At 46.1% G+C, this 14,329-nt stretch overlaps 1 protein-coding gene across 1 annotated transcript in view; it reads right to left on the reverse strand.

Moving 5' to 3' along the window:
- Positions 1-10,487: 10,487 nt before the first annotated feature.
- The window catches only part of klhl6 (kelch-like family member 6), a 6,223-nt gene continuing 2,381 nt past the window's right edge, over positions 10,488-14,329 (reverse strand). Inside the window, exons 3-8 of the mRNA XM_041883257.2 lie at positions 14,064-14,315; positions 13,749-13,946; positions 13,412-13,649; positions 11,516-11,718; positions 11,147-11,360; positions 10,488-11,019 (exon numbers count right to left, since the gene is read on the reverse strand). Coding sequence (XP_041739191.1) covers positions 10,721-11,019; positions 11,147-11,360; positions 11,516-11,718; positions 13,412-13,649; positions 13,749-13,946; positions 14,064-14,315 — 1,404 coding nt within the window. The 3' untranslated portion in view covers positions 10,488-10,720. The remainder of the gene's footprint in view (positions 11,020-11,146; positions 11,361-11,515; positions 11,719-13,411; positions 13,650-13,748; positions 13,947-14,063; positions 14,316-14,329) is intronic.

Genomic DNA, 14,329 nt, shown 5'->3' on the forward strand with positions numbered 1-14,329 from the left:
GCATGAATATACTGTAGACCTATAGGCTTAGGTGTCCACCGTATGATACTAATATAAAAAAATATATAGCCTATATAAAGAGAAGCTTGTCACGATCGCTGAAGGAAGTGGACCAAGGCGCAGCGTGATAGGCGTACATCTTTATATTTTATTCACCACACGAAACAAAACAACAAAACGATACGTGAAGTCTACGGTCAATAACACAAACCTACACAGAACAAGATCCCACAATACACTACTGCCAAACGGCTGCCTAAGTATGGTTCCCAATCAGAGACAACAAGCAACAGCTGATTCACGTTGCCTCTGATTGAGATCCACCCCGGCCAACATAGATACACATGAACTAGAACTTAAACACAGAACACAAACACATAGAAACTACACACCCTGGCTCAACATAACAGAGTCCCAGAGCCAGGGCGTGACAGTACCCCCAAAGGCGCGGACTGCGACCGCGCCAAACATAAACCGAACAGGGGAGGGCCGGGTGGGCATTCCTCCTCGGAGGCGGATCCGACTCCGGGCGTGACCACCACCCTCTAATAACCCCCCCGTAGTACCCCTGGTCTGGTCTGGCCCCGCTGGCTGGAGCTGGACTGGACATCGGTGGAGCGGATTGCTTAGGCTCCGGTGTGGAGCAGCTGACCGGTACCTGACCAGGCACCGGTGAACCGGGCACGGGCTGTGCCGGACTGACGACACGCACCCCAGGCTTGGTGCGGGAAGCAGGAATGGGCGGACCGGGCTGACGACACGCACCCCTGGCTTGGTGCGGGGAGCAGGAACGGGCCGGGCCGGGCTGGCGACACGCACCATTGGCTTGGTGCGGGGAGCAGGAACAGGCCGGACCGGGCTGGTGACGCGCACCATTGGCTTGGTGCGGGGAGCAGGAACAGGCCGGGCCGGGCTGGCGACGCGCACCATTGGCTTGGTGCGGGGAGCAGGAACAGGCCGGGCCGTGCTGGCGACGCCCACCATTGGCTTGGTGCGGGGAGCACGAACAGGCCGGGCCGGGCTGGCGACGCGCACCATAGGCTTGGTGCGGGGAGCAGGAACAGGCCGGACCGGGCTGGCGACTCGCACCATAGGCTTGGTGCGGGGAGCAGGAACAGGCCGGGCCGGGCTGGCGACGCGCACCATTGGCTTGGTGCGGGGAGCAGGAACAGGCCGGGCCGGGCTGGCGACGCGCACCATTGGCTTGGTGCGGGGAGCAGGAACAGGCCGGGCCGTGCTGGCGACGCGCACCATTGGCTTGGTGCGGGGAGCAGGAACAGGCCGGGCCGGGCTGGCGACGCGCACCGTAGGCTTGGTGCGAGGGACAGGAACAGGCCGGACCGTACTGGCGACGCGCACCGTAGGCTTGGTGCGAGTGGCAGGAACAGGCCGGGCCGGGCTGGCGACGCGCACCGTAGGCTTGGTGCGAGGGACAGGAACAGGCCGGACCGTACTGGGAACACACACCACTGGCTTTACACGGGGATCAGGAATGGGCCGGACCGGACTGGCAACACACCTCAGTACCTCTCGCCGTGCCTCTACATCTTCCCTCCCTCTACTCGCCAATGGCTCCCGTAACCCGGTGGCCTTCTCTCCTCGTCCACTAACTCGCCCCTTCTCTGCCTCCAGCAGCCCCGTCGTCCATGCCATGTGCCCCCCCCTAAAAATTTATTGGGGGTGCCTCTCGTCTGTCCGACGACGACACTTTTGGCGCCGTACCTCCTCTCTCGCCAGGACTTTAACCCTTGCCCATGGTCCTCTGCCCTCGAACATGTCCTCCCAGGACCACCATTGGCCCACCTGGGCCATCGCCAACTTCTCCAGCTCCCTACCCGGCGTTTGCTCCGACACACGCTGCTTGGTCCAGTTTTGGTGGGATCTTCTGTCACGATCGTTGGAGGAAGTGGACCAAGGCGCAGCGTGATAGGCGTACATCTTTATATTTTATTCACCACACGAAACAAAACAACAAAACGATACGTGAAGTCTACGGTCAATAACACAAACCTACACAGAACAAGATCCCACAATACACTACTGCCAAACGGCTGCCTAAGTATGGTTCCCAATCAGAGACAACAAGCAACAGCTGATTCACGTTGCCTCTGATTGAGAACCACATAGGCCAACATAGATACACATGAACTAGAACTTAAACACAGAACACAAACACATAGAAACTACACACCCTGGCTCAACATAACAGAGTCCCAGAGCCAGGGCGTGACAAAGCTTAGGCCTATCCCCAGAGCGACAGAGAGAGAGATAGAGATATGCCAGGAATGCTAGACACCAACATGCATTCTTTATATCAGATGGCTACTGCATCTGCTATACAAATATAGGCTTACAGAAGGAGGTTAATTCATTAATTTTCGCTCAGAATGTTTTGAATAAAGATAAGCATTGTATTGTTAGATTATAGAGGTAACTCTGGTGGGCCTGAAACAATCTTCCTCACCTCAAGTTCAACTATAGGAGTCAGTTGGAGCGCCAGTGCGCACTGCCTTCATGTCATACAGTGAGGGAAAAAAGTGTTTGATCCCCTGCTGATTTTGTACGTTTGCCAACTGAAAAAGAAATGATCAGTCTATAATTTTAATGGTAGGTTTATTTGAACAGTGAGAGACATAATAACAACAAAAAAATCCAGAAAAACGCATGTCAAAAATGTTATAAATTTATTTGCATTTTAATGAGGGAAATAAGTATTTGACCCCCTCTCAATCAGAAAGATTTCTGGCTCCCAGGTGTCTATTATACAGGTAACGAGCTGAGATTAGGAGCACACTCTTAAAGGGAGTGCTCCTAATCTCAGTTTGTTATCTGTATAAAAGAGACCTGTCCACAGAAGCAATCAATCAATCAGATTCCAAACTCTCCACCATGGCCAAGACCAAAGAGCTCTCCAAGGATGTCAGGGACAAGATTGTAGACCTACACAAGGCTGGAATGGGCTACAAGACCATCGCCAAGCAGCTTGGTGAGAAGGTGACAACAGTTGGTGCGATTATTCGCAAATGGAAGAAACACAAAATAACTGTCAATCTCCCCTCGGCCTGGGGCTCCATGCAAGATCTCACCTCGTGGAGTTGCAATGATTATGAGAACGGTGAGAATCAGCCCAGAACTACACAGGAGGATCTTGTCAATGATCTCAAGGAAGCTGGGACCATAGTCACCAAGAAAACAATTGGTAACACACTACGCCGTGAAGGACTGAAATCCTGCAGCGCCCGCAAGGTCCCCCCTGCTCAAGAAAGCACATATACAGGGCCGTCTGAAGTTTGCCAATGAACATCTGAATGATTCAGAGGAGAACTAGGTGAAAGTGTTGTGGTCAGATGAGACCAAAATCGAGCTCTTTGGCATCAACTCAACTCGCCGTGTTTGGAGGAGGAGGAATGCTGCCTATGACCCCAAGAACACCATCCCCACCGTCAAACATGGAGGTGGAAACATTATGCTTTGGGGGTGTTTTTCTGCTAAGGGGACAGGACAACTTCACCGCATCAAAGGGACGATGGACGGGGCCATGTACCGTCAAATCTTGGGTGAGAACCTCCTTCCCTCAGCCAGGGCATTGAAAATGGGTAGTGGATGGGTATTCCAGCATGACAATTACCCAAAACACACGGCCAAGGCAACATAGGAGTGGCTCAAGAAGAAGCACATTAAGGTCCTGGAGTGGCCTAGCCAGTCTCCAGACCTTAATCCCATAGAAAATCTGTGGAGGGAGCTGAAGGTTCGAGTTGCCAAACGTCAGCCTCAAAACCTTAATGACTTGGAGAAGATCTGCAAAGATGAGTGGAACAAAATCCCTCCTGAGATGTGTGCAAACTTGGTGGCCAACTACAAGAAACGTCTGACCTCTGTGATTGCCAACAAGGGTTTTGCCACCAAGTACTAAGTCATGTTTTGCAGAGGGGTCAAATACTTATTTCCCTTATTAAAATGCAAATCAATTTATAACATTTTTGACATGCGTTTTTCTGGATTTTTTTTGTTGTTATTCTGTCTCTCACTGTTCAAATAAACCTACCATTAAAATTATAGACTGATCATGTCTTTGTCAGTGGGCAAACGTATAAAATCAGCAGGGGATCAAATACTTTTTTCCCTCACTGTAGGCTTGCAGTAGCTAAAGCTTAATAATAGCCACATCACACCAAACCTTCATAAACATTTCAAAACTTTATTAGGGTAATATCAAAAGTAAGTCAAGCAATTGTTTATAGGGAATATAGGAGCAGGCAGGCTAATATATTGCAGCAAACACAGCATTACAGTTGGAACTTAATTTGGCCAAAGACAATGGCACAACAGAATGAAATTAAACAATTGCGAACTGGTTTAAACCTTCACAAAAGTTTTGAACAGGCTATATTACAGCAATTACCAACAAAGGCAAGTGCCTACCATACCCAACAAATTATAGAAATAGGCTAATGTTATTTATTTTACAACAGACCTACTTATAACCTATCTTAAACTAAATAAGGAGGACACATTTAAAAAGACAGATCTAATTTAATTTAGTTAGTGGAAATGTCTCAACAGAATTAAACAAAACAGGTTTTGCATATTTAAGAAATTGGTTTTGATTAATAAATAGGCTTACAATAATTACAATGATATACAATAATAATAATGATTAAACAAATGATTATAAATACATTTAAGTTCCAAAATGGCATCCTACCTGAATAGGGAGTTGCACAGTAGCCCTCATCTGGCCATGCCAACCTTCTCCTCATCTTCCACTACAATATTAACACTTATATTAAATTCCCCTTGTATACTTTTCACTATAGGCATACTCTTTTCCCTCTAACTTTTGTTTTACTTCAATGAAAATGGCCTTGATCTTCACAATCAATAGTGGCCTAGGCCAAGGCTCCTCTCTCGCTCTCTCTCTCCTCAGCAGCAGGCTCATGTGTATGCAATGTGTGTGAGAATGGTGCTGAAGCTCGAATTTGGGGTGTAGCCTATGATAGACAGCCTCTCCTGGACAATTTGTCCCACTACAATTTTATATATTGGATTTTCTTTTTTTATAGGCCAAAAGCCACAATTACTGGCTAAGGGAAACCCTGGTGCATTTTCCCATCAGAGTTGTTTCCATTAAATTGACTTGTTGCAGATAAAAGTCTGTGCGTAAATACGTAGTGCACATAAAAATAACTTTTGAGGTTAAATTCCCATGTACCGATACAAGTTAAATGTGTTTCCATAGCATTTTCAGCTCTAGGCCTTCTGATGGTTTTCTCACAAAAAATGTTGCACAGGGATAGCGAATGTGCCTACTCTGGTATTGGCATGTGGCTCCAGCCAACAGCTTGAAGATACAGTGCAGGTATAGCCTACTTCATGATGAGATTATTATGGACAAAAGTGTGAGATTATTTGTATTTGTCAAATGGCAGCCAAGCATAGATCATCATGTCACCAGAATAAGACCCTCCATATTTATTGAAAGGAGCATCAGCCTCATCACTGTGAACTTTCACTGCCCTGTGAAGTTCATCATAACTTATTTCATCTGTAGCCAAATGAACTGCATGCTATCCCATGATGTGGTGACATTTTCTATCCTACATGTTGGGTATTCTACTCGCATAAAAAGGTTGGATGGAAAACTGGTTAATGTCAAGCCATTTTGAGGATGCTGGAATAATATTTTGGATGAACTTGTGCATGCCTACAGGATATTTTTGAAATAGCCTCTTCAGATTAAAACATTATGACTGGTTAAATGATAAATATTTAGGTTATATTGAAGTGTTAGATTCTAGGTGCGCGAGGAATAGCCACTCAGATTGGAGAGGAGGCAGAGCGTGTGTTCTGCTTTCCTGAATAACTGGGCTTGCCGGCAGCATATGTGGACACATTATTATAGGACGACTTGAGAGAATGATGATCTGAAACAGACAGCACATTCAGTATCAGAAGTAAAAATACAGTCAGACTGGCCTGCTTCTGTGCCTTTCTAGGCCTTATAAACTGTCGAGAGTAGACCTACAGTGAGGGAAAAAAGTATTTGATCCCCTGCTGATTTTGTACGTTTGCCCACTGACAAATAAATGATCAGTCTATAATTTTAATGGTAGGTTTATTTGAACAGTGAGAGACAGAATAACAACAAAATAAATCCAGAAAAACGCATGTCAAAAATGTTATAAATTGATTTGCATTTTAATGAGGGAAATAAGTATTTGACCCCCTCTCAATCAGAAAGATTTCTGGCTCCCAGGTGTCTTTTATACAGATAACGAGCTGAGATTAGGAGCACACTCTTAAAGGGAGTGCTCCTAATCTCAGCTTGTTACCTGTATAAAAGACACCTGTCCACAGAAGCAATCATTCAATCTGATTCCAAACTCTCCACCATGGCCAAGATCAAAGAGCTCTCCAAGGATGTCAGGGACAAGATTGTAGACCTACACAAGGCTGGAATGGGCTACAAGACCATCGCCAAGCAGCTTGGTGAGAAGGTGACAACAGTTGTCAAAATAACTGTAAATCTCCCTCGGCCTGGGGCTCCATGCAAGATCTCACCTCGTGGAGTTGCAATGATCATGAGAACAGTGAGGAATCAGTCCAGAACTACATGGGAGGATCTTGTCAATGATCTCAAGGCAGCTGGGACCATAGTCACCAAGAAAACAATTGGTAACACACTACGCCGTGAAGGACTGAAATCCTGCAGCGCCCGCAAGGTCCCCCTGCTCAAGAAAGCACATATACAGGGCCGTCTGAAGTTTGCCAATGAACATCTGAATGATTCAGAGGAGAACTGGGTGAAAGTGTTAGGTCAGATGAGACCAAAATCGAGCTCTTTGGCATCAACTCAACTCGCCGTGTTTGGAGGAGGAGGAATGCTGCCTATGACCCCAAGAACACCATCCCCACCGTCAAACATGGAGGTGGAACCATTATGCTTTGGGGGTGTTTTTTTGCTAAGGGGACAGGACAACTTCACCGCATCAAAGGGACGATGGACGGGGCCATGTACCGTCAAATCTTGGGTGAGAACCTCCTTCCCTCAGTCAGGGCATTGAAAATGGGTCGTGGATGGTTATTCCAGCATGACAATGACCCAAAACACACGGCCAAGGTAACAAAGGAGTGGCTCAAGAAGAAGCACATTAAGGTCCTGGAGTGGCCTAGCCAGTCTCCAGTCCTTAATCCCATAGAAAATCTGTGGAGGGAGCTGAAGGTTCGAGTTGCCAAACGTCAGCCTCGAAACCTTAATGACTTGGAGCAGATCTGCAAAGAGGAGTGGAACAAAATCCTTCCCGAGATGTGTGCAAAGCTGGTGGCCAACTACAAGAAACGTTTGACCTCTGTGATTGCCAACAAGGGTTTTGCCACCAAGTACTAAGTCATGTTTTGCAGAGGGGTCAAATACTTATTTCCCTCATTAAAATGCAAATCAATTTCTAACATTTTTGACATGCGTTTTTCTGGATTTTTTGTTGTTGTTATTCTGTCTCTCACTGTTCAAATAAACCTACCATTAAAATTATAGACTGATCATGTCTTTGTCAGTGGGCAAACGTACAAAATCAGCAGGGGATCAAATACTTTTTTCCCTCACTGTACAACTGATCCAAATCGAATGAAACATTCAAATCACAGGGCTTTTGAGCCATTATTCAAATGGCATTTTCACTGCAGCCTAGAGTAGAATTTTGTACTCACTTAAAAAAGATCATGCAATTATTCATTGCATTGTGGTGTTGCAGGCTACTATAGTAGGGTAATTGTATTGTCCCTAAACAAGATCAATAGGGGAGCTTTTTGAGCTGTGTTTCAAGTCTTCACTGTTCTTTCATGCAATGATGCACCTGGCATCCGCTGCCTATCAGCTATACCTATTTGTTCTTGTCGAGTCATATTGAAAATGGATGCAGCTTTGAATGTTTTTATGTGTGGTACGATTGTTAGTTAGCCTATTGCAGATCTGGACAAATGATCCACCTACCACTAAAGTCACTATGAATGGTTGATAGAGTGCAGGATTGACGTTAGACTGGTAGACTATAGTGACCTGTGGTATAGGAAAAGTTAGCACAAGGAAAAGCGTAGTGCATAAGAGAAGTACCAAAACACCTTGATATAGGGGAGGCGCATGCAAGCAGATGAAGAAATGTGCCTAGGATGGAAGAAATTAGATAGTAAAACCTGCAAAAGAGCAAATGTTAACCAGGAAAAAATAGGCACTACCCTCCCCTGTGCCCAATAAAAAACCACACAACCCTCCCGAAAGCAAAAAAAAAAGTTTGACAATCCTTCCCTATTTTGGACCACCTCTCCCCCAGTAAATTGCCATCTGTTCCTTAGTGCATTCATCTTAAAGGCCCAGTGTATCAAAAACGTGATTTTCCTGTGTTTTAAATATATTTCCACGCTATGAGGTTGGAATAATACTGTGATATTATGAAAATGATGATAAAGCCCTTTTAGTGTAAGAGCTGTTTGAAAAGATCGCCTCACATTTCAGCCTGTTTTGGTGGGATGGAGTTTTGGCCTGCCTGGTGACATCACCAAGCGCAACATTTCTTAATAGACCAATAGGAAAGAGAGTTCCAAGCCTCTCTGCCAATAACAGACAGTTTTCAGTTTTCCCCTCCCTATCCCAAACAGTCAGAGCAAAATTATTGTTTATTTTTTACCATTTTAATTTAAAACAATCACAGTAAGTCAGAGGTGGCAACATAAGCCTGGGGCCCGTAGTTTTTCCTGATCTGGTAACCTAACCAGGTAAAACTCCCGACCTTATACGGTATGACGTGATTCATCTGTAGTAAAAAGGTTTAATATGGGCTACGATGGGACAAGAGTTTTTCTAATCAGGTCACATGGTATAAAAAAACTCCTGGAACAACTCCTGGCCTTGGAGAGGATGAAAACCCAGTCAAACTGTAGCAACCTTGTACTTGTTTATATACAGTAAATTATATGTTAAAGAAGGACTAGGGTGTTTCCTATATACCAGCCCAGTGATTCCCACTAGTACTAGGACCCCTGGGGGTACTTGGACTATCCACAGGAGGTACTTGAAAAGACTAATGAGACCATAGGCCTACTGGTAAAAGAGCTATTTCAGGTGTACTCCGGGCAGAGCAGAATTCTGTTGATGGTACAGTAACCAAAAAAGGTTGGGAACCACTGCACTAGCCTAAACTGAATCGCCAGAAAACGCTAACATCAGGTTTTCATTTATACAATATTTTCAACCTAACTTCCATTTCCCCTGAAAAACGGAAGTGGGAACTCCACTCTGGTGTCTTTCTGCTCATGCTATGTAAGGTTACCTATACACAGACACAGAGAAAGCAACATGATTGGACAATAAAACTCACAGGGCTGAGCTTGCAGGTTTGCATCTTGTAGTCCTGCTACATGCAACTGTAGGCCTAATAAAACATTCACTCACAGTCTATGTCAACTATTGTGTTTATTAATTACAGTTAATAATTTTGGATTGAAAAAGTCTAGGTAGCCTAGTTAGCCCAAGTTTGAATATAAACTAAATTTGATCCCATACACATTTTCTCACAAACAAATGGCCTATAAATACATAATGCTACAGCTTCGTTAACCTTGCCAGAGGGAGAGGGCGCATAGTAGGCTAGACAATGCAGCTGCTGTTGTTAGTAGCCTACAGTTGATCAGACTGAAAAATTGTCTTGTTTCTTTGCAATACAGCATGTCAGATGGCTAATGTTTAGCTGTATAGGCTGCTACATTTATGGAAGTGTTTTTGCTTGCGTCTGTCGGGTGTGATGTGTTATCAGCTTACCAAATAAATACTGGAGGAAAGTGAAGAGCGCGCCTTGAGCTTTGTGCTTGTGCCTAGGCCGCGTGGCCTGTGATTTCCGTGAATCTGATTGGTCAAGACACGAAAAGAGCCTGCAGCAGCACTCCAATGTGAAAGACAGAGAAATTGTGCACAAGTTGACAAATCAAGAGGCAAATCGGTCTAAGAAACAGCACTTTGCCCCTCTTTTTAACGCTTTGCGTCATTACATTTGATTACACTAAATCAAAAGTGATGTGGCACTGCCACACCTGAGTGAAAAGTGCTGTGGCAGCCCTGCAGTAAGGTACTTCATTGTTATTTGATATTGAGAAAAGAATGGCTGCATTGGACCATTAAAGATAGCTAGGTGAGACAACCACATATCACAGTCAGAGGAAGTACATTTTTCCTCAATAAAGTAATTATCAGCAAAGTCAGTGCTAGTAGGAAAAGATAAGTGTGAGGGTTAGAGAGAGAGAGAAGAGAAAGAGAAGTGAATAGATTCAAGGTAGTTATGAAACCATAATCACCACAAACTGTACATCTGCTGTGAATGACAGAGAGGCTAGAACTGGCTAATGTGGGTGTGAGACCTGTGGGTTGGGTGTGAATTTAGCACATGAATAGATGCCTCTGTGTTTTGACACTACACACCCACAATACGGATAGAAAGTAATTTCATGCAAATGTAGTTTATTTATTTATTTAGTGGTACCCGTTTGAATGTGATATTACACTTTCAAAAAATATTATGAAACAAAACTTACCATTACATTTAGTTATTTAGCAGACAACTTACAATAAGTGCATTCAAGTATAAATGCTGACACCCACACACAGTCCATGCTCCCCGTCCCCGTATCTTTTTCTCCACACATTAATTCTCACACACATAGTCCCAGTTCTCTGTCACACAGACACGGTCGCAGGTGCTATCCTGCGTATGTGTGTGTAGGACTTGTGGAGTGTGACGCTTCCGTGGTGAGAGACACCAAGCGGTAACACACATTCCTCGGTCATTGTGGTTGTGACTGGGTCCCAGCACATTACCGTGGAGATGACCTGGTTCTTGTCGTCACGGCCACCAGTGATGAAGAGTTTGTTGTTACAGGCTGCGATGGCGCAGCTCGCCCTCTCGCCCAGCCGGGTCACCATAGACCAGCTGTCTGACTGTGGGGAATAGCAGTACAGAGCATGCATGGCACCGCCTGGGGAGACACACAGCAGGACTGTTACAACACATACACACACACTAACACACAAATGGACACATACATAAACAATCAATATGATTGCACAGGTGAACTGAGAGTAGAACAGGTTTAGTCCACTCACCAACTACATAGATGCATTCCCTGAAGGTGACAGCGTTGGTACATTTGGCCTCGATGGGCATGGGCGACCGCAGGCCCCAGCTCTCAGTCCCTGGCTCCCAGCACTGCAGCCTATCAGTGGCTAGCTTCCCATTGGGCCCACCCCCGATCGCAAAGATCCACTTATCGAAGCTTGCCGCAGCGAATGAGCTCACGCCCAACAGGAGGGGTGGGGCCTGTAACATGAATCGGAGCAGTTTGTGAATGAGTCTTATGAAACATTATTTGTCAGCTATCTTGTGTAACAATGTCTCATCAGACAGTAGCTCCAATGCAGAATAACTGGAGTGATCACACCATATAATACATACAGACAGACGGACAGACGGACCTGTGTCCAGCGGTTGTGAAAGGGGTCGTAGGCTTCCACGCTGGTGAGTCTCTGAGTCCCATCGAACCCCCCCAGGGCGTACACCTTCCCCCCGTGAACCGCCATCTTGTGTCTCCAACGCCCAGTCACCAGGGGCTCAATTGGGATCCACCTGTCCAGGGCACCGTTGTACTTCCACGCCTCGTGCTGTGTCTCTTTTCCTCCTGCAGCAACAAGATGATAGTGAGAGTGAAAAAGAAACAACCGTTGACCTAGAAGAACAACCATTGTTTGTTGAAGTAAGGGAGGGAAAGTTGGCAGGGTAAAGTCACGTTAGGCAGGCACATGCCCCTTTGCCCTCTCACTCGCCAAGTGCCCCTTTGGATGGTGGGATAAATGTTTTGTCGTTGTTATTCTGAACCCATTGCCCGCAAGTCGTCGTGACGTCGTCAAGTTTGCCAACCCCCACCCCTACCTCGTCTATTGGTTGAGCCTGTTGGTCTGGCCTGTACAGAGGTTGCACATTTTCCCCAGTCTGCCCTGTACTAAGATTGTGCTACATGGCTTGAGATACGGTCACCGGTCGAGTGTGTGTAGCTAGCTATAGTTTAAATATCAACAGTACTGCCACAGCAGCATAACATTTGATTAACACTTGATAACACTTGATTTACATCATCATCAATATTGGGTCTGGTTGGCTGATACACGCAGCAGAGAGGCAGAAACACAGAGAGGTGCGGCTGCATCAATGACCCTCGCTCCGACCCAACTCCATCCCTTCCTCAGTCGGCAGCAGCAACACAGGTAGTCTAGACTCTAGCTAACCACCATATACTAAAATATCCACACATATGCCCTTTCTTCAGTTTAAGCACCTGCCGCCTGAAAGGTTTGTGCACGGCCCTAATGTTAGGACTTATAGTACAACCTAGGTGTCTGTGACATTTCACTTAGTAGAGGGAACAAAATAGAGAGAAACTTGCCTTAGGAAAGAAGGCACCTTGGGATTCTAAAATGATTTGTGCATTGTCTCTGGATATGGGGCTGTGTACAATCCCAATGGTGTGTGAATGAGGAATACCGCAGCAGTTCTGGATTCATTCCAAAAAGTTCCTCGCTTCGTGCTTGCTCTGTCTCCTTCATTGATCTGATAGGACTGGATGAGTATAATAAGTAACGAAGCAGAAACTAAGTGGAGCTATTGCTTACATTTACCCCTTTACCTCAAATCCACAAGGAGGAGAAAGTGAGGGAAGATAGGATGCAAGATTGGGGGAGACAACTTTTTGGAATGAAACATAGTCAATGAGTGCTAACCATAGAGAATGATAGAGGACTCTAGATCCCAAAAGCCAGTTTAAGCATGGGCAGCGCCATTGAGAACTTCACCATTTTAAAGTAATCAACTGGGTGGGACTTCCTATGGGTTAAGGAATGATCACATAATTCCATCCAGGTCATCAGGAAGGATCAGCCAATTAATAATACTTTTGAGCAAACATTCCATAACTGCAGGTGGCAGTAAATCGCCAACCTTGGCTTTATACCTGTTCAAACAACACACTCCTGGTGGCAGTTTGCACCCTTTCCGTTTGTTTACCAACTCATAGAAGTAGTAAAAGAAGGAAATTGACGACTTCAAAATGGAGATGGCCTCAATGGCGCTTCCCGTGCGCTCAAAGATGCCATAATGGGACAGATACAAAGAAGAGTCCTATATCATTCTCTATGGTGCTAACCCCTCCCATAAACAGGAAGCCAATAAATACAGCACTCTCACACAGGAAACCACAGCTGATTGTGCAAACATCCCAAACTATGACTTCCTGCAATATCTCTGCTCCATCTTAGTAAAGATGCTATCAGGGCCAAATTCTCCGTTGTGACTGTAACAAAACTAGCTGCATCACTTACCGGATATGAACACCTCATTCCGGAAGGTGACACAAGCAAACTCCACCCACTTCCTGTTGTGGGACTCCTCCTCCATCTCTGTGATTGGCAGCTTGGCGACCTCTAGCCGGCTGCGGCGCAGGGGGTCAAGGCAGGTCACAGTGGCAACGAAGCGCTCCTCTTTGGTGCAGCCACCGATGATCATGAACACCTCAGACAGGTAGTGCTGTAAACGGGGCTTGGTACGCTCCGTGACCACCTACACACACACACACACACACACACACACGGACAGAGATGCGTAAAAAATCACAAACACACTAACCCTAACCTAACCTTTATACACACAAACACACACCTCGTTGCCTGACAGGTGGTAGGTGCGGGCCTCCTGCAGCAGGGGGAAGGCCTTGTCACAGCGGCGAATCAGCTGGTCGGCCTCCACCGTTTCAAGGAAGTAAGCCGGCTCCAGCAGTGGCAGCCGCACGTGTGACAGAAGACCAGCCAGTAGGAGGCATCGCTCCTCCTCCTTCGCTCGCACCCAGCGCATGAGAGCCTACAGTAGAGTATATATTGGATGGATGGATTTTTGCATTCCTCATAAAGTAAATGAAAAATCTGGTGAAAGGCAAGAAATTATGGCTTTTTTAAGGTAATGAAATGTATACTACACCTCAAACACACTCTCCTCACGTGTCACTCCCAGGTCGTCTCTCTTCAGAGCGTCCTGCAGTGCCCCCGCTGGCAGCTCCAGGTACTCCTCATGCTGAACCACTCTGGAGAACTCTGAAACCAGGTAGTCCTGGACCCTGTCCCTCAGAGCAGGCAGGGAATGGGCCTCAGCCAAACGCAGCACACCTACACAGCTCTCTGGCTGGAGAGAGTCAGCCAAGAACCCTGCACAGGCCTCCACTACACGAGGAAACTGGAGAGAGAAGA

Source organism: Coregonus clupeaformis, chromosome 40, assembly GCF_020615455.1.
Source record: "Coregonus clupeaformis isolate EN_2021a chromosome 40, ASM2061545v1, whole genome shotgun sequence".
In the NCBI taxonomy this organism is placed as follows: Eukaryota; Metazoa; Chordata; class Actinopteri; order Salmoniformes; family Salmonidae; genus Coregonus; species Coregonus clupeaformis.